This window comes from Humulus lupulus, chromosome 4 (assembly GCF_963169125.1).
Source record: "Humulus lupulus chromosome 4, drHumLupu1.1, whole genome shotgun sequence".
Taxonomy (NCBI): domain Eukaryota; kingdom Viridiplantae; phylum Streptophyta; class Magnoliopsida; order Rosales; family Cannabaceae; genus Humulus; species Humulus lupulus.
In genome coordinates this window covers 126,708,040-126,729,317 of record NC_084796.1, presented here as the reverse complement: position 1 = coordinate 126,729,317, position 21,278 = coordinate 126,708,040, and the positions used below count along the sequence as shown (strand labels likewise).

Below are 21,278 nucleotides of genomic sequence, written 5' to 3'. Positions count from 1 at the left end.
GGTACAAGAAGAGGGACACCATTTGCCGCTCAAACCGCAGCAGGAAATGCTATTTGGACAGTAGTGGATCAAGGTATGCAACAAGCAGAAGTCATGATAAAAGGCACGGGTCTTGGAAGAGATGCGGCATTAAGGGCTATTCGTAGAAGTGGTATACTATTAAGTTTCATACGAGATATAACCCCTATGCCACATAATGGCTGTAGGCCCCCTAAAAAAAGGCATGTGTAAAAATAACATTGAAGATATTTCAAAAGAAATAAATAATTCAATGATTTGATCAAATAATATCACTATGGGTCAAGAGAAAGTAATAGTATCTACTCGGCCACTACAGTGGAAATGTGTTGAATCAAGAGCAGACAGTAAGCGTCTTTATTATGGACGCTTTATTCTGGCTCCACTTATGAGAGGCCAAGCCGATACAATAGGCATTGTAATGCGAAGAGCTTTGCTTGGAGAAATAGAAGGAACATGTATCACACGTGCAAAATCCGATAAAATACCCCACGAATATTCTAACCTAGTAGGTATTCAAGAATCAGTACATGAAATTTTAATGAATTTGAAAGAAATTGTATTGAGAAGTAATCTGTATAGAACGCGCGAGGCGTCAATTTGTGTTAAGGGTCCTGGATGTGTAACTGCTCAAGATATCATCTTACCATCTTCGGTGGAAATTGTTGATAATACACAGCATATAGCTAACCTAACAGAACCAATTAATTTGTGTATTGAATTACAAATTGAGAGGAATTGCGGATATCGTATAAAAATGCCAAAAAACTTTCAAAACGGAAGTTATCCTATAGATTCTATATTCATGCCTATTCGAAATGCAAATCATAGTATTCATTCTTACGTTAATGGAAATGAAAAACAAGATATACTTTTTCTCGAAATATGGACAAATGGAAGTTTAACTCCTAAAGAAGCACTTCATGAGGCCTCCAGAAATTTGATTGATTTATTGTTTCCCTTTTTACATGCAGAAGAAGAAAACTTCCATTTCGAAAACAATCAACACAAAGGCACTTTACCCCTTTTTGATTTTCATGGTAGAGTGGCTAAACTGAGGAAAACGAAAAAAGAAATAGCATTGAAATATATTTTTATTGACCAATCAGAATTGCCCCCCAGGGTCTATAATTGTCTCAAAAAGTCCAATATCCATACATTATTAGACCTTTTGAATAACAGTCAAGAAGACCTTCTGAAAATTAAAGATTTTCGCATAGAAGATATAAAACATATATTGGACGTTCTAGAAATAAAAAAGCATTTCGCATAAATTTTAATGAGTTTTGAATCTTTAACATCATCCATATACTCGGAATATATCAAAAATAGAATTGACTAACTGTATCTAGGGAAAATTCACTTTGAAGCGACTATTCCCTAGATACACACGTCGTAATTTATTTATTTTATTTCAAAAAAAAGAAATAAATAAAAATGGAATCGATTTAAAAAAGACCTAAAGTTGGGGATTTATCAATAGGTAATGTTGCTCCAATACCCAACCAAAGGGCTACTGCCGTACCAATAAAAAAGACAGTTGTCGCTACTGGACGATGAAATGGGTTTTGGAATTTATTAACATTCTCCAAAAAGGGTACTGTTAATAATCCCGCAGGTACTGAAACCATTAAAAGAACACCCAATAATTTATTTGGTACTGTCCGAAGTATTTGAAATACGGGAAAAAAATACCATTCAGGCAATATCTCCAAAGGAGTTGCAAATGGATCCGCAGGTTCGCCAATCATTGATGGTTCTAGTACCGCTAAACCTACGTTTATATCTGACTATAGATGGGCAATCAATAATCAGTCTATCAGAACAGGTTATAAGGAATTGAAGAAGAAGAGAATTGAAATTGCATTAGTTCATAATAAGGATTCAAGTGATTCAATTAAACATCCTAAACAGAAAATTAGTTCATAATCATAATGCTAATCACAACGAAAATTAAAGATAACATCAGAAAGTAGAAGAAAAACATTTAGATAAAAATACTCCAAGCCTTCAGCCTTCAAGCAAGAACTTTTTCCTCAGTCCGTACATCTATTTCTTCTCTGTTTTTCGCCTTATAAAAACCTAGGATTCAATTTTTAAAAGAGGCGGGTCGCGGCTCTACATACACCATGCCGCGGCCCGTGTCTAAATTCCTGGGCGAATTGTTCTGTCCATGCCGCGGCCTTAGTCAGCCATGCCGCGGCCCGTGTCGAAGAATTCTGGGTTAATGCCCATCTATGCCGCAGCCTTCTCTAGCCATGCCGCAGCCCGTGGATCTCCTTCAAAACAGTGGTTCTGTTTCACCACCTAGCCGCGACTCTATTTTGCTCATGCCGTGGCTCTTAAGGGATTTCTCAATTTTTCAAGATTTCATCCCAAAAATTCACCAACACTTCCAAATTATGTTGAGATCCATTCTTTCTCAAAATATGTTGAAAAACTTGGTTATTTCTTCCCTTTCTTTGACATTTTCCTCCAAGTGCTCAATTCTTCCTGATATTCACAAAGACAAACAAACAAAGCATAAACCCGCACTAAATAAAAAAAAAAACGAAATAAAAGACTACTTAAAACAACACCTAAACATGACAAAAACTAGACTCAACAAACTCCCCCAAACTTAACCTTTACTCGCCCTCGAGTAAAGACCAAGTTAAACTAACAAAAAGAAACAAACACAACACGAACAAGCTAAACCATCATTACCATCTACATTGCTTTGCCAAAACTCATGAAATCTCAATTGCAATATTAATCACCAGAATTTCTGCTCAATTGCCTTAAAGTCCAATTTGTAAAGTTCAATAAGGGAAATCAATAATATATCACGAAAATGACTACAACACTTGGACTCTATCATATATGCTCAACTCATTCCAGACAATTCCACAAACCAATTTTTCAATAAGCTTGCATTACTTAACCTTCTCCACTAATGTCAATAACACGTGTTTTGAAATCAAAAGGACTTTCACGGGTTATAGCATTAGGCTTAGGCAAGGGTAGATGAAATTGTCATTTAGGCTCAACATTACCATAGGCATATAAACTTCACAACACAATTTAACACAACCCAAAGATCCTCTTTATTTCCAAAGATTGAGAAATTTAAACACTAGATTTTTTTTCATTATTTTTTTTATTATTATTTACTACATTTCCCCCAAACTTATGCATTTCAATGGGAACATCAAAAGAAGAAAAAAAACTTGCATTTTTTTTGTTTTTTTTTTCTTTCTCAATCTTTGCTTGAATTTTTCTATTGCCAACACCAATACACAAGAGTAACACCCATTATAAATCAGTCCCCTTTTTTATTTTATAAGCTCATGGTACAAATCTAAGAACTGAAAAATAATAAGGTATTCGGTTAAGCTCAAAACAAGTGTTTAACAATAAAAGGTAGACTTTTAGGCTCAAAGAGGGTATCTAGGGAAAATTAAACCAAGGTTGGCTTGAAAAGCACAATCGATCCAATAAAATTGCCTAAATCACTTTTCAAAACGCATGTCATCAAGGATTTCGCTTCAAAGGCCAAATAATGCAAGTTCTATCAAATTCAAATTGTCATACCACCAACCCTAGTCAAACATATATAATAAAATCCAAAATGTTGCATTTTCAAAACATATTAAAAATTTCCCACAAAACCTTTAGATTAAACTCTAAAACAATTGAACCAAGCACACAGTTGAATTCAATTTCCTTTTCACGAGCAAAGACAAAGCAACAACAGACAAGAATGATGGTTTAACAGTTACACTAAACAAACAATGGAAAATAACACAAGAGACTAAAAGCTAAACTAAACAACGCACAAAAATAAAAATAACACAAAATAAGCTCCCCCCCCCCCCCCAAACTTAAGATGTACATTGTCCCCAATGTGATAAGACAAAGAACAAAGGAAGAGAACTTACCTAACGCCATATCAGTATGGCGGAGGAGGTGGCGGTGGTGGCCACTGGTATGGAGAGTACTGCGGCGGAGGAGTGAAGTAATTCTCACGCTTTTCACGGTTTAACTTACAAAAATAATCCAAAAATTGTCCAAAATAATAAAAACCAAAACAACACTTAAAAATTGTTCAAAACTAAAGCAAAACAACTAAAAGAATGGGATGCCTCCCAAAAGCTCTGTCGTTAACGTCATTTAGCCGGACGTTGAACTCTCTACACCTTTAACTTGGGTCAAGTCCACCCCTTGCATCCTTGAGAGCCATCGTGTCATACGAGGGGAATTCCATTCTACTGTTGAGAATATTGAAACTATCCCCAATGTCATCAAAACCTTCAAACTTTCCACACAATAATCTTTTCATACGACGTCGAACTGTTCGAAATCGTTCTTTGGTCTTCTTCCTCTTTTTACCAATTGAATCTTGACGATCATTCACCACGTCAACTCTACAACAGGTAGGAATTTCAGTTTCTGTAAAAACATTAAAACTTATTTCCTCATTTTGGACTCGCAACCTTAACTCCCCCTTTTGTACGTCGATTAAAGCTCGTCCTGTGGCTAAGAATGGTCTTCCAAGAATGATTGGGACATTGGCATCCTCCTCCATATCAAGTACAATCAAGTCTACTGGGAAGATGAACTTGTCCACTTTTACCAAAACATCTTCAATAATACCCCGAGGATGTGTTATTGATATGTCTGCCAACTGAAGAGTCACTATTGTAGGTCTTGCTTCACCAAGCTTCAATCTTCTGAACACAGAAAGCGGCATTAGATTAATGCTCACCCCCAAATCACATAGAGCATTCATGCTCTCAAAATTCCCAATAGTGCAGGGTATTGTGAAACTCCCAGGATCTCTCAATTTCTGAGGAAGCTTCCTTTGCAGAATGGCGCTGCACTCTTCAGTTAGTGCCACCGTCTCATAATCCTCCATCTTCCTCTTCTTGGACTGTATTTCCTTCATAAACTTCACATAACTTGGCATTTGTTCAAGTGCCTCAGTGAAAGGTATGTTAATGTGAAGTTTTAGGAAAATATCTAGAAACTTCGAAAATTGTTTGTCAAGTGTCTTCTTTTGAAGTCGCTGAGGATATGTAATCTTGATGTGATGCTCATAACTCACTGGTTACTGATTCTTCTCAAGGTCTTCAATAACCTCTTCTTCTACCTTACCCTCATTCTCAACTTCAACTTTTGGTGCAGGTATAGACTTCTTGACTGGCTCTTCCAACTTCTTCCCGCTCCTCAAAGAGATTGCATTGCACTGCTCTTTAGGATTCACCTCTGTATTACTTGGCAAATTTCCTTGAGGCCTGCTTTGTAACATATTTTCCAATTGACCAACTTGCATCTCAAGATTCCTGATGGATGAGCAAGTTTCTGTCATAAACTAAGTTTGAGTGTTGGTGAGGGTCAATAATGCAGCTTGCAATTCATTAGGCCTTTCAGGTGGAGCTTGATTCATTGATTGTTGAGGCCTAGGCTGTTGTGATGAAGAGGCTTGATGTATAGGTGGCTGAGGCATGTTATTCTGAAATTGGTCCTGAAACTGAGGTTGCTGGCCCTGATTATTCTTCCAAGAAAAATTGGGGTGATTTCGCCACCCAGGATTGTAAGTATTGGAGAATGGATTATTTAGTGGCCTTTGAAAGTTTCCCACCGCTTGAACTTGAGCATGATCCATCGGAGTGTTATTATTCATACTGATAGGGCACTGATCGATAGAGTGAGAACCACCACACATTTCACACCTAAATTCCATTTGAACCGCATTAGCAGATACAGTGCTCTGTTGTAACTGTTTCGTCAAGGAGGCTACTTGTGCTATTAGAGCAGTGATTGCATCCAGCTCATGCACCCCAGCTACCTTTCTGACTCCTGATGATCTTTCCTCAGACCACTGATGATTGTTTGTAGCCATGTCCTCCAACAGCTCATAAGCACCAGTTGCACTCTTGCTCATAAAAGTACCACCCGCTGCAGCATCAATAATGGTTCTGGTTGTAGGACATAAACCATTGTAAAAATTCTGTACTAACATCCACTGTTCAATGCCATGATGAGGACATCTTCTCAAGAGTTCCTTGAACCGTTCCCAAGCTTCATACAAAGACTCTCCATCATTCTGGCAAAAATTATCGATCTCTCCCCTCAATTTAGCAGCTTTGGACGGAGGGAAGAATTTTGACAAAAACTTCTGAGCTAGATCTTGCCAGGTGACAATAGAGTTTGGTTGCAATGAGTTCAGCCAACTTTTAGCTTTGTCCCTCAGAGAAAATGGGAAAAGCCTCAATTTAATTGCGTCATCACTCATCCCATTGTATCTAAAAGTTTCACACAGCTCCAAAAAATTAGACAAATGGGTGTGAGGATCTTCAGAAGGCAACCCATTAAATTGAACAGAGGATTGCACCATTTGTAGAATAGCTGGCTTGATTTCAAAATTGTTAGCCTCTACAGCTGGTGGGCGTATACTATTTTGTACTCTCGTCAGAGTGGGCAGTACATAATCTCTCAGGCTCCTCTCAGCATTGTTCTGAGCCTGACCCCCTTGTACAATTCCAGGAATTAAAACATTCCTGCCATCCCCATCATTCTGTGCCATCTTCACAGATTTTTGGGCCTCCCACTTGTTCTTTCTGTTTTGCTTGCAATACTTTTCAATCTCAGGATTCAAAGGAACAAGTTTGTCTACTCCTCTTCTACTACGCATATAACACAGTTCACCTGAGATAGATAAATTAAGCAACTAAACAGATTAGAAACAAGAGAAATTAAAATCAAATTAGAATAAAAATTAATTAGACTGATATTGATAATTATTTTCAGTCCCCGGCAATGGCACCAAAAACTTGTTGCGATATTTTTGCTATGCAAGTGCACACAGTCGCAATTTGTAATAAAATGGTAAAGTAACCAAGTATCGTCCTCAAGGACTGAATTATCAATTACCAATCAATTAATTTCTCTTTCTATTTGATAAATTAAAATTCTTGATTTTTGTAAACACAGCAAAGAAACTGTAAAGTTCAGAAACAATAATTAAAAATTAAATGGAATAACAACTAATAGTAACACTTTTGATTTAACCACTGTAGAAACAATTAGGATATTTAATCTCATCAACTATCCTCCCTATTCTTCCCTAATGCAAAGTATGAGTTCTTCTTCTTTTTTCCTAATTCAATTAACAAGTTGATGCAGTAGCCTATAATCATACTATGAATTATAAACTCAACCTAGGTGACAATTTCCTATATTTCTATGGTAAATTGAACCACAAAGGTAGCATTAATCTTGACAACTTAATAAACAGTTACACAATCAATTCAGATACTTTCGTTCTAAATTAGAATTATGTCCAATATAACCACAGCAGATTCAAATCTCACTTCTCAGATTTTGACTTAAAAACATATATATCTGACTATAGATGGGCAATCAATAATCAATCTATCAGAACAGGTTATAAGGAATTGAAGAAGATTGAAGAAGAAGAGAATTGAAATTGCATTAGTTCATAATAAGGATTCAATTAAACATCCTAAACAGAAAATTAGTTCATAATCATAATGCTAATCACAACGAAAATTAAAGATAACATCAGAAAGTAGAAGAAAAACATGTAGATAAAAATACTCCAAGCCTTCAGCTTTCAAGCAAGAACTTCTCCCTCGGTCCGTACATCCATTTCTTCTTTGTTTTTCGCCTTATAAAAACCTAGGATTCAATTTTTAAAAGAGGCGGGTCACGGCTCTACATACACCATGCCGCGGCCCGTGTCTAAATTCCTGGGCGAATTGTTCTCTCCATGCCGCGGCCTTAGTCAGCCATGCCGCGGCCTGTGTCGACGAATTCTGGGTTGATGCCCATCTATGCCGCGGCCTTCTCTAGCCATGCCGCGGCCCTTGGATCTCCTTCAAAACAGTGGTTCTGTTTCACCACCTAGCCGCGGCTCTACTTTGCTCATGCCATGGCTCTTAAGGGATTTCTCAATTTTTCAAGATTTCATCCCAAAAATTCACCAACACTTCCAAATTATGTTGAGATCCATTCTTTCTCAAAATATGTTGAAAAACTTGGTTATTTCTTCCCTTTCTTTGACATTTTCCTCCAAGTGCTCAATTCTTCCTGATATTCACAAAGACAAACAAACAAAGCATAAACCCGCACTAAATGAAAGAAAAATGAAATAAAAGACTACTTAAAACAACACCTAAACATGACAAAAACTAGACTCAACAAATTTACTTGTTACTAATTGAATTTAGCCTCTGTTCTTCTTTAGATCCCTTGTTTCACTCCGATAGTATAATAAATCAAGTCAATGCATAGGAAATGAATCCATTTACATACTATTAAGTAAGTGAAAGATATAAAACATAATCTAATCAAAATTATGCCACATCACTTATTCTTTCGACTGGATCTTACGGAGCCTGTTCATAGATGACATGATCGAGTCTGATCATAGAAAAAAATGATTCTCTTCCAACGAACCACCTTATCCTCTATATGGAGCTTTCGCGGTGGTTGGAACAAAGACACATTTTTGTTTTGAATTCAAATGTGGCAGATAAGGACATATATTCTGCACAAACCAATCAATAGTTCAAGTCACACATTCCCATAATCCATTTTATCTTCAGAGAATTCACTTCAACTATGAGTGTCAAATAAATAATGACTTTATTTATATATTTTTGTGGAGTTGAAGAGAAATATCTAAATACATGTCTTATTCTTTTCAATAATCCATATTTATAGCAATGAAATACTATTGTTCCTACCCCATGTGATAAATGATTGATTACAAATATTATAATATAGCCTCTTTATAAAGGACCGGAAATACCTTGCTTACGTATCATTAGGAAGTGCATTAACATAAATAGGACTGTAAGAAGAGGTAATACAAAAGTGTGTAAACTATAAAAATGAGTCAAAGTGGATTGTCCCACACTAGCACTTCCGCGCAATAACTCTACCAAGGGCGATCCTATTACAGGAATAGCGTCCGGTACACCAGTTACAATTTTTACTGCCCAATAACCTATTTGATCTCGAGGTAAGGAATAAACAGTTACACCAAAAGATGTGGTCAATACACCCAAAACCACACCTGTAACCCAAGTCAATTCACGAGGCTTTTTAAAGCCACCTGTGAGATACACACGAAATACGTGTAGGATCATCATTAGTACCATCATACTTGCCGACCATCGATGAACTGATCGTATTAACCAACCAAAGTTAGCTTCAGTCATTATATATTGAACAGAAGTAAAAGCCACTGCAACGGTCAGGCGATAATAAAAAGTCATAGCAAACCCCGTAGCTACTTGTACTAAAAAACAAGTAAGCGAAATTCCTCGTAGACAATAAAATATGTTTACATGAGGGGGAACGTATTTACTAGTTATATCATCCGCAATTGCTTGAATCTCAAGACGTTCTTCGAACCAATCATAGATTTTATTGAGATAGGTAAGCCAACCCCCCCCCCCCCCCTCTAAGAACCGTATATGAAAATTTCATCTCGTATGGCTCAAACATAAAGACCAAAATACAAGTTCTATCGGATATGCGTTCGAAACTTACTAATTGTATTATTCACTCTTTTCTAAAGAAAAGATAAAGAAAGAATACAAAAACTCTTTATTATGGTTCTAATGCCAAAATCTCAAGTCAGCTCATTTATCTCTATGTTGATCAGGCCTCTTGAATCTTCTATTTCCCTATTTTATTTATTTATTTATTTGTGTGTAATTAGACTTTACTAGTGTTTTCTTTATTATTGATAGGAATTCTCTTGTTAAGACCCTATGAATCAATTAAAACCTTAGATTCATACTAGAAGCACGATGAGTCAATAAAACCTTTTCAAACTAAGTCCAAAAATTCCTTGAGTAAGAATCGTTGGATCATCACTTATTCAATGAATAGACATAATGACTAAAAATCAAAAGAAACCTTTGTACTTTGATCAAAATAAGCAAAAAAGGAGTCCGGTCATGAGGTCTAAATATTAAGTTAAGAATGAATCATAGTTCTAATACTTTAGTAAGATATTTCATATAAGTAAGATATTTCATATAGTCCGTGCTTCAGATACTATCATAGAATGACAATATCCGACGAAGTAAAACCATCTCTAGCAAGATGACAGACCTGCTCTCTGTACTATCCATAAGATCAATTCTAACAAGTCACACACTCATATTTTGGAAATACAGAAACAAAGAAATTTCACGATCGAACTACCAAAATAGAATGGGATAAAAATCAGAGAACTAAATGCTTCACTTTGTAGTGAAAAGTGAGTTAATAGTTTTTGTGAATCTAATTCATTGAAATTCTGTCTAGTAAAATAGAAGAATTATAAATCTCCAAAATAATAGATAGGAATACCGCAAATAAAGCCATTGTGATACCCATCAAAGGAGTAGTTCCCCACCCAGGAGCTACTTTACCATATTCTGAATTCAATGGTTTCAATAAACTCCCTGCACCAGTTCGTCTTGAACCAGATCTAGAACTACCCTCAACAGTTTGTGTAGCCATAAATCCTATTTTCTATTCATTGAGATTTGTTGACTTTGTATACCATTCCGTTGTAAATAAATGATCTTAGCATAGATCTATTGTGGTCTTTTAATTATATAATAATGGAAACAGCAACCCTAGTTGCCATATTTATATCTGGTTTACTTGTAAGTCTTACTGGGTACACCTTATATACTGCTTTTGGGCAACCCTCTCAACAACTAAGAGATCCATTCGAGGAACATGGGGACTAGTTGAAGTAATGAGCCTCCCAATATCGGGAGGCTCATTACTTTCAATTGAGATAATGAAAAATTATTTCATTTTTTAGTTGGAACTTTAGGCGGTTCTCGAAAAAAGATAGCGAAAAAAATGATTCCTAGAGTTGAGACTAAAAGGAATGTATAAACCAATGCTTCCATAGATTCGATCGTGGTTTACAATTATAGCTTCCATACCTATTTATTTGAGATCATCTCCCGGATAAAGAAAGAACAAACCAAGAGTCAAAGAAAAGACATCGATTCAAATCAAGATTTATCTGGTATTCTATATCAAATCCCAAAACTAAAGACAAAAAATAACAAAACAATATTCTATCAGACTACTTGTCTTCTTGTAGTTGGATCTCCAAGTTTTTGGAATGCTCCAAATTCTACTTGAGCATCCAAATCTGGGTCAATACCAGCAAAAACATCTCTGAACAAAGTTCTAGCACCATGCCAAATGTGCCCGAAGAAGAAGAGCAGAGCAAACGAAGCATGTCCAAAAGTAAGCCAGACCCTCGGACTGCTACGAAAAACACCATCGAATTTCAAAGTAGCATGATCTAATTCAAAATTTTCACCTAATTGCGCACGTCTAGCATATTTTTTCACAGTAGCAGGATCACTATAACTGATTCCATTGAGTTCACCGCCATAGAACTCAACAGTTACACCTACTTGTTCAACACTATATTTTGATTCTGCCCTTTGAAAAGGAACATCGGCTCTAACAATTCTGTCTCCATCTACCAAAACAACCGGAAATGTTTCAAAAAACGTAGGCATACGACGTACAAAAATTTCACGCCCTTCTTTATCTTTAAAGATAGGATGTCCTAACCAACCAACAACTATTCCATCCCCGTTGTCCATTGAGCCCGCTCTGAATAATCCCCCTTTTGCCGGATTATTGCCGATGTAATCATAAAAGGCTAATTTTTCTGGAATTTTAGACCAAGCTTCAGATAAAATTTGATTTTCGGCTAGCCCAGCACTAACTCTTCGATATATTTCTTGTTGAAAGTATCCTTGATCCCATTGATAACGAGTGGGCCCAAATAATTCAATTGGGGTAGTTGCCGAACCATACCACATAGTTCCAGCAACTACAAAAGCTGCAAAAAAGACCGCAGCGATACTACTGGAAAAGACGGTTTCAATATTTCCCATACGTAATCCTTTGTATAGACGTTGGGGCGGATGGACACTAAGATGGAATAGACCCGCCAATATGCCCAAGGTTCCCGCTGCAATATGATGAGAAGTTATTCCTCCCGGAACAAAAGGATCAAAACCTTCCATGCCCCATGCTGGATTTACAGCCTGTACCCTTCCCGTTAGTCCATAAGGATAGGATATCCATATTCCAGGACCATATAATCCTGTTACATGAAATGCGCCAAAACCAAAGCAAGCCACCCCTGAGAGAAATAAATGAATTCCAAAGATCTTGGGAAAATCCAAAGAGGGTTTTCCTGTACGTTCATCAGAAAATATTTCTAGATCTCAATACACCCAATGCCAGATAGCTGCTAAAAAGCACAAGCCAGAAAACACAATATGTGCACCAGCCACACCTTCGTAACTCCAAATACCCGGGTTCGTTATAGTTCCCCCTGTGATACTCCAACCACCCCACGAATTGGTTATTCCTAAACGATTCATGAAAGGTATAACGAACATACCTTGTCTCCACATTGGATCAAGAACAGGGTCAGAGGGATCAAAAACTGCTAATTCGTATAGAGCCATCGAACCGGCCCAACTAGCAACCAGAGCTGTATGCATTATATGGACAGAAATCAAACGGCCGGGATCATTCAATACGACCGTATGAACACGATACCAAGGCAAACCCATAAAAATACCCCTTATATCAATGAAAAATAGACACTATGTAACTTTATTGCACTTTAAAAAAACTCTACTAGGGACCTTACTTTTTTAGTGGATTCTCTCGGGGAAAGGATTCATATTTGTTCTATTTTTTTAGTAAGAATGTTTTTTAGTTTAGTAATAATGGAACAATTTTGCTCGTAGGAACAAGAAGCAGATTTATTCTACACCCGATAAGTACCAAGACGCAATGGTCGGACGTTGATCGCATTTTATCTGAGTAACTGCCTCTTTATTTGTTCATCATTCAAAGAACCCATTTGTAAGAATTTGCCTTTTTTATAATATGAACTAAACTTATTCAATCTATGCTATGTATAAAAGATGCTAAAAGATACAATATTATTAAGACAATAAACCTATTTACGCTTTCACATCAAAGTGAGATATAGTACTTAAATTTTCTTTCATTTAATGCCTATTGGTGTTCCAAAAGTACCTTTTCAAAGTCCTGGAGACGAAGATGCATCGTGGGTTAACGTATAGTGCGACTTGTCAGATATATTGGGTCATATGGTACTCCCCCGTTCTCTTCCCCGATCGAGATATCCTCCCTTTCGCCCAAGAAAGATTGATTGAATTATCAAAAATTTGGAGCGTGAAATGCAATGAAGTGCACTTAAATATATTTTTTAGGGGGGTATACAAATTAATATTAGAAATTCAAATAATCTATGGTTGGCTTGGTTCAACCAATAAAATGAAGTATCCATGGCTCCGTTTAGAAACAAAACAATTGGTAATATATCTAGGATTTCTACTTAGATGATCATATTTTATATTATATTCGATTTCTAATTTCTAATATGAATAGACATGATTTCAAATTGAATATTTAATGTTTGGATTTGGTAGGAGATATGAAATAAATTGAAAGAAAAAAAAGAAGTCGTAGCAAAAAGACATAGTATTTGTCCATTTGTCCTGTATAGGCAAATCCAAATCGGGCAGATCTTTACTCGGAGTAGAGCATAAACCTAAAAGAATTCAAGAAGACCATTCAGGAACAAGAAAATGACATCGTGATTTGGATTCCGATGAAACAATACATCAATGAGAAGATAGTTCGATAAGTTTGTTTATAAGTTGAGTGAATTTTTTTGTTTATTTTTCTATTTATAGAAAAGAAATATATAAATAAATAGAAACATAAACAGACCAAAACTCATCTTTTTTTACAAAATGAAAGAAAAAGAGCTCTTTTATTACAAGTTCGACAGGGCCTGCGATGAAAAAAAAAACTATCATCTACACATTGATTTTTTTTTCGCAATTTGTGTTGAACCGTATGCATCAAAAGATGCATGTACGGTTCCAAAGGGATACAATTTTATCCCAATCAACCGACTTTATCGAGAAAGATTACTTTTTTTAGGCCAAGAGGTTGATAGCGAGATCTCAAATCAACTTATTGGTCTTATGGTATATCTCAGTATAGAGGATGATACCAAGGATCTGTATTTGTTTATAAACTCTCCCGGCGGATGGGTAATTCCTGGATTAGCTATTTATGATACTATGCAATTTGTGCAACCAGACGTACAAACAATATGCATGGGATTAGCTGCTTCAATGGGATCTTTTATTCTGGTCGGAGGAGAAATTACCAAACGTCTATCATTCCCTCACGCTTGGCGCCAATGAGTTTTATTTTTTATTTGATTTGAGAGAGAAAAAAGACTATGCCTTCACGATATAAGAAATATGATTAAGTAATAATAGCATGGCATTTCGAATTCGATATGAGAATTTTTTTTGTTTTCAAAATTGTTACATTATGTATCGAAAGAGTAGTATGAGATATAAAGGTATTTCCAATTTTAGATGATATATCAGGAGACCCATTTCAGCGTCACAAACTTTTACGAAAATAGAATTTCGTTTTTTACTTAGATATATTTTTTTTTTTCAAATAAAAAAAACTTTGGGATTGCTAAATAACAGTCGAAATATATATATAAAGCAACGGAACCATCATAGTATTTTTTTTACTACTCAAAAAGGAAGGGTGGTTATTGGATCATTGACCTATGTGAATAGGATAGACCCTATCATTTAATTTATTTTAGATTTCTTCTATGTAAGGTAAAAAAAAGGGAAAAGTGAATTCCATTATAGAGTCGTATGCAATATACAAAAGATGCCTGTACGGATGTTCAATTCTATCTTTTTTTCTTATTATTCTTTTTCGCCTTTCATTATGTGAGATAAAAGAATTTTTGATTATGTTATATCATCAGGGTAATGATCCATCAACCTGCTAGTTCTTTTTATGAGGCACCGACGAGGGAATTTATCCTGGAAGTGGAAGAACTACTGAAGCTGCGCGAATCCATCACAAGGGTTTATGGACAAAGAACAGGCAAATCTTTATGGGTTGTTTCCGAAGACATGGAAAGAGATGTTTTTATGTCAGCAACAGAAGCCCAAGCTTATGGACTTGTTGATCTTGTAGTGGTTGAATAAAAAAGAACAGGGATTTTCGCAAAAATGCAATTTGATATTTTCTCTTCTTACCAGGTTTAATATAATAACAATAAAATAAATATTGTATTTGATGAATCTATTAATAAAAAAATGATTCATAATCATCTGGTTAGGATCGATCTAAACCAACCCATTATGTATATGATTCAACATGCCAACTATTCAACAACTTATTAGAAAGACAAGACAGCCAATAAAAAATGTCACGAAATCCCCTGCTCTTCGGGGGTGTCCTCAGCGACGAGGAACATGTACTAGGGTGTATGTGCGACTCGTTCAAATCATGGATTAGGCCAAAAGAAAAAAAAAACAATTGATTCCGTATCAGTGATTAGTAAGAGTGAATAGGATAGAATGGAAAAACACCATTCACTATCGAATCGAAAAATGAAAATATCTAAAAATCTAAAAAAGCTCTATCATATCCTTTTATTGTGGTATTAAATTAATTTATGGTTGCTGTTGGTACAAATCCAATCACTTCCATTTGTCATTTAAGATGAGAAAGAATTCCCCATTGGTAGCAAATGGTATTCATTAAGCAGGGAAATCATATTTAAAAAGCAGAAATATTCTGCCTTTACTCTTGACTCTTGCAAGAACGGACTAACAGGGTCAGTTACTCAGCTAATCTTCATAATATAATTACATACCGTTACTGTATGAGTGGGTCTCGTTGTGAAAGACCTATTACTGGATAATTATGGGTAGAGCCAAAGAGTGTGAACTGTACAAGTTAACAATAACATTGATTAAATGAGGGAAGAGGCTCCGGTGTATAGAGAGGACCTTACCGTTTAAGAAGTAACCATAGAAACGATGGAACCCACTATACCTATTGTAACATCTTGCGTTTTCGGGTACCTTTAAACGACTCGGGTCGGGATTTTTCCCCCGGGTTAAGAATATTATTTTAAATAATATTATATTTTGTTTGGAAGTATTCCATGAGTTATTGCTAGCCAAAATATGAATTTTGTGATTTTAAAAGTCAAGATAAGACTTTCGATCCTGGACCGACACAAAAACCCTGATCGGGTAAAAATCTCGGAAAATAAAATGAAAAATCATGGCAATTATATTTTGGGCATAAAATACATTCATAAAAGTTAAAATTTGGTCAAAAATAATAAACCTAAAAGAAAATGGAAATTTTAAGGCATTTTGTGGTAAATGCCTAATTTTGCCGAAATGGGGAATTTTATTCCATGAATGGACCTTAGGTTAAATTTTATGATGCATGTGTATTGATTTTTGAAAATGGGAACCAAAACCCCCAAGGGTTTTGTAGGATACCCTAAAACAAAACATGTTTTAAGCTGTGACTTCCAAGGGGTCAAGCAGCCACTGTATATTGGTTTTGTAAAATTAAATTGTATTGTGATGTTGTTGAGATTGAGTACATAAAATTGAGCTTTTGAAACACTAAAAAATGTTTAGAAATGAGTAAGTTATGCTATTTCAAAGTTTAGGTAAAAAAAACAGTTTTTTTTTCGTATTCTTATTTTCGGAACCAAGTTTGGACAGCCACTGTATAGGGCAAATGAACCCAGTTTTTTCTAACCTATTATTGCACTGTAAAATTTGGTAAGAAATTATTGAACGGTTTGAAAGTTATTAACTGTCAAAGTTTGGAAAAAATAAGGACTTGAAAATAAGGTCATTTTTACCTCATTGTTGGAAAATGATTTCACCAATCAAAAATGCTCATTTTGACCTAAGATTTTACAAAGACCTAAATGGCATAACAAAAATGGAATTGGGAAATTTTGGTAACAATTGGGTAAGTAAATTTCAAGTTATGAACTAACGAAGTATGTAGTTAAAAATGTGAAAAATAGGCTTTTCACACTTAGTGTAAAAATGAGATTTTGGAACATAAGGTAAAAAGTAAAATTTAGCTTATTTCAAGATATAAATTGGTAAGTCTTGAAATCATATTTTCACTAAAATTACCCCTTTGAGTTTAAATGAATTATTTTTCTAGTAAGTAAATATTGATTAATTGCTTTTGGAAAATTAATTAGTCAAGATGAGAAATTTATAACGGTTTTCCTAATTAAGACAAATTAGGCAATTTTCTTAAATCGGTTTTTAGATATTAAAACCTTAAGAAAACTAAAAGGAAAATTTAAAGAGTTTATTTTCTTTAAAAATAATTAAGGAATTTATTTGTATTTTCTGGATATAATACCGGCTAAAATCTTACATATTTTAACCGACTAGTCGAAGGTGCGGGTTAAAAGCGATACCTTGAAAGAATAAGATTTTTAGCGGGTTGTGGGGAAATACCATTGTGATACCCGAGCCTAGGTATCGAGACCTTAGGATAGGCCTCCCCGAGACTTAGGGTTTAGTCTCGAATATTTTGTATGACTTTCCTTAATAGGTTTAAAACCAAATAAGGATTATAAATCCTGACAAAAGACTTTTATTAAAATGACCAAACTGCCCAAAATAATAATAATGAATTATGAGTTCCATAATTAATCCGAGTATAATGTATGGATAACTACAGTATTGGCTAAGCGTAACTGGACTGAACGTTGGAGGGTGAAAACCTGCTGAGCGCTAAGGACTCCAGGTAATCAACTTATATTGTATGGCTGCAACATGAAATGATTATTGTCTTGTATGTTAGTATAGGGATACATGCACATATATAGGCTGTCATAGAAAGTTGCTTAGAGACGTTAGTCTAGTGAGTGCTGATTTAGAAAATATGAACGGTAGAAGTCCGTCATATCCTAGACGGTTGATCCCCGTCACACTGCTTGATTTTATTTATGTCCGGTTCATTACCGCGACGAGTGTCCATGAGATAAGGATAAGCTGGTTAAACCTAGGGGCGCCAAGATAAATGAGACCTAGGGGCCTTCATGCTTACTTAATCATTGGATGGTTAGAATCAGAGCAAGTACTCTGATAAGTTATTCCCGGATAGCAGCCGTGAATATTGGCCATTCAGTGAGAGTGCCTAGAGATACTAGGGGTTGCCAAGATTGAGTGAGGCTGAACACCCTAGGGGCAACTGCTCACCAGCACCACTGATTAACATAGAACTCTCTGTAAAACCGTGTAAATTGGATTACACTCTTGAATAAGTAGCGATGCCCTAGGTAACACGATAGTTACCCTTGATGAGAATATTTATTGGCTAGATCTTAGTGTGGAGACTCGGTTCTCTTTTACAAATTAGCAATTATGTTGGAGGGCGCGTTACGCATGAATTGTTGGAAATTGTCGAGCGTTGGTCTCGAATTATGTTGTGATATAATATATCTGCTTGCTCTGGGATTTTCTGAGTGCAGGGATATAATTGTTGATAAGATATAGTTGTGATATAATATATCTGCTTACTCTGGGATTTTCTGAGTGCAGGGATATAATTGTTGATAAGATATAGTTGTGATATAATATATCTGCTTGTTCTGGGATTTTTCTGAGTGCAGGATTTTTATCTAGTTATGAATTGATTTATCATTGGTTATCAGGCATGACCATAAGTTTTCCAGGACACTTTAGCATCCTTGAAATTGATTGTGTGGGGTCCGGATGGGTCCGGAACCCTAATTCTCTACATGCTTTGTTTGAAAGTTGATCTTATTAAGCGTTTTCGCTTACCTAGTTGTTTCATGTTGTAGGTAAGAGCAAGGGCAAGACAGAGCAGTGAGCGCTGGAGTCTTCCTTGCAAATGTACATGTGGACCGACCTTTTGGGAAGCCGTTTTATTTTTGGAAATGTTGTGTAATTTTCCTAAACTAGGCTCACTCTAATCTATATAAAACATGTTTGTAACTAAATGTTAAGTATGGCCATACGACTTTTTAAAAAGTTTTGTTTTCTATGGGTTTTTGAGACATTTTGTTAAATGAAAACATTTTTATTTCCGCATTATCGAGTCTTGAAAATCTAGGTCGTTACAGTTGGTATCAGAGCTCGAGTTAAGCCGGTTCTGTAGACAACCCACATGTACATTTCACAAAGATAGACCGGCACTCACTGTAAGTACTGTTTCTTCCTTTAGTGTGTTGTTTTCTTTTTATTCACCTCAATTATATAAATTGTAGGTTATGGTCGATATATCTGAGATAGGTGACCCTGTGATAGGAAAACTACCCATGATCCCTTCGCCTAGAATTGATTTTCTATAGACTCTTTAACGATGAGAATTCCTTGCCACTTTGAGTACGAATGATGACATTGGCGTGCCATTTGGCAATGTACGCAGTACATGACAGAAGTCTTCAGTAGAGCCAAAGGAGGATCTTGAGCAGTCTGACGAGGATACCGACATAGAGCTGGATATGTTGATGGACAACTTAGATTAGGTTATGATGTGAGGGTCTTGTTGATACTTTTTGTAAAGACCTTGCAAACCTACTAGGTTGTAGGACTTTGGTGTAGTTGTAGCTGAGAACCCGCCAACGGAGTAAGTGGCTAATGAAGAACTCGGCGACGGGTAAATTTCTTATGAGGACCCGAAGGACCAAGATGAGGAAGATCGCGAAGAAGATTCCAAGGAAGATCCTGAGGAAGATCCCGAGGAAGATCCCTAGGAGGATCCTGAGGATGGTTCTAATATGGCAGCGGAAAGCGACATCGGCTAGGTGTTAGGAGCTGCATAGGTGTTAGAAACCCACCTACTTTTGAAATATGTACCTACCTTGTATATGATTAAGGAAATTAGTAACTGGTCTAGCAGGGATATAAGTCCATTTTTTTAGGGCTAATTTTTTAAATCCTTTAGGCTTTCCAATCCAAACTTCAAACGTTGTTGTATATGGTATAGGTTATGAAATGAAGTTGCTAACTTTTATTAAAAAAATGTTGATTGCTTGTTGTGCTTGATATGTTTGGTGTGCTTAATTAGGTTGATTAACTATCTGTGTCAATATTAACTTCTCGTCCTTATGCGCTTAAGAGCTTTTGATTGAAATCAAACAATTGGCAAGGATAAGAGCTCAAAGAGGAAGGGGTGTTGCTGGCCGAGGCCAGGCCGCACCTGCTGATAGAGCTCAGAACACGCCTGCCGCTAGAGCTCCAAACCAAGCTGATAGAGTTCGCGAGATAGCCGAGCAGATGAACAATCTGCAAAGGCTAGTGAAGACGCAGGGAGCTCAAATAGAAAGAGGGCAAAAGAGACAGGAGGACGCTGATGCCCTCCAAGCTGAAAGATTTAACACCCTTTTGGGACGACTCCCCATGCCACCCAACAATTCTCAGAACTACGAAGTACCACCTAGAAACAATGAAGAACAAAACCTTGGCCCGCAGGTTATCATTGAGCAACCTGTACAGCCAGTAGAAGCGCCAAGAGCTGCCCGAGCAAAACCTATATCAGAAAGGTTCGGCAACCAAAACCCACCTATATTCGAGGGGAGCAGTGACCCTTCAATGGCAGAGGAATGGATTAGTATTTTGGAAAGAATCTTCAATTTCATTGGAACTACTGAGAGAGAGAAGGTAGTCTGCACGACCTATATGCTGAGAAAAGATGCCCGCATCTGGTGGGACGCAGCCAAGAAAGGGCATAACGTTGGCGAGATGGAATGGCTAGAGTTCTTGACCTTGTTCAATGGCAAGTACTTTAGTAAGGCGGTGATTGAGCACAAAGTGAATGAGTTCACTAATCTGAAGCAGGGAACATCGAGCGTGCAGGACTACGTTCGAAAATTTGACCAACTGTCTAGGTTTGCGAAGAACCAGGTGAGCACTGAAGAGAATAAGACCTGAAGTTTTATGAAGGGCCTACGCAGAGACATTGCCAGGTGTGTAGACACTGGTAGAACTGGCCCAGAGACGTATGCTAAAGCTGTGGAACAGGCTCTTCGCCAAGAGTCTTGGGCCGTGTCAGACAAGCCAGATCCACAGAAGAACGAAGATAGGAGGTACACTCCCAACAACCCCGGACAATTTCAGGCCAATCAGAATGGCCCAAGGGGAAGGTTCAACCCGAGGTTCGGCCAAAACTCGGAGCAAACAAACAATCCAAGAGGCACAAGACCGATTTTTGGGGGAAATAACAAAAGAAAAGGGGGACCTCCCAATCAGGCAATGGCTAGTCACAACAAACAGCCGAGACGTGAGTTTGAACAATGG

General features: G+C 36.6%; 2 protein-coding genes, 1 non-coding gene and 1 pseudogene across 3 annotated transcripts in view; 3 read left to right on the top strand and 1 right to left on the bottom strand.

The window, feature by feature from the left end:
- The window catches only part of LOC133830801 (small ribosomal subunit protein uS11c), a 530-nt gene extending 299 nt beyond the window's left edge, over window positions 1-231 (top strand). Inside the window, exon 1 of the mRNA XM_062260872.1 lies at window positions 1-231. This exon is cut by the window's left edge and continues 299 nt beyond it. Within this exon, the coding sequence (XP_062116856.1) occupies window positions 1-231 (231 nt within the window).
- Window positions 232-295: 64 nt separating this feature from the next.
- Window positions 296-1,783, top strand: LOC133830800 (DNA-directed RNA polymerase subunit alpha). The gene has a single exon (XM_062260871.1). The coding sequence runs from the start codon at window positions 296-298 to the stop codon at window positions 1,289-1,291; it is 996 nt and encodes a 331-aa protein (XP_062116855.1). The 3' UTR covers window positions 1,292-1,783.
- A 4,249-nt stretch (window positions 1,784-6,032) lies between these two features.
- On the top strand, window positions 6,033-6,139 carry LOC133833376 (small nucleolar RNA R71). The gene has a single exon (XR_009892757.1). It is a non-coding gene; the product is annotated as a small nucleolar RNA R71 (small nucleolar RNA).
- Window positions 6,140-10,715: 4,576 nt separating this feature from the next.
- Window positions 10,716-13,912, bottom strand: LOC133830799 (photosystem II CP47 reaction center protein-like; annotated as a pseudogene).
- Window positions 13,913-21,278: the final 7,366 nt, after the last annotated feature.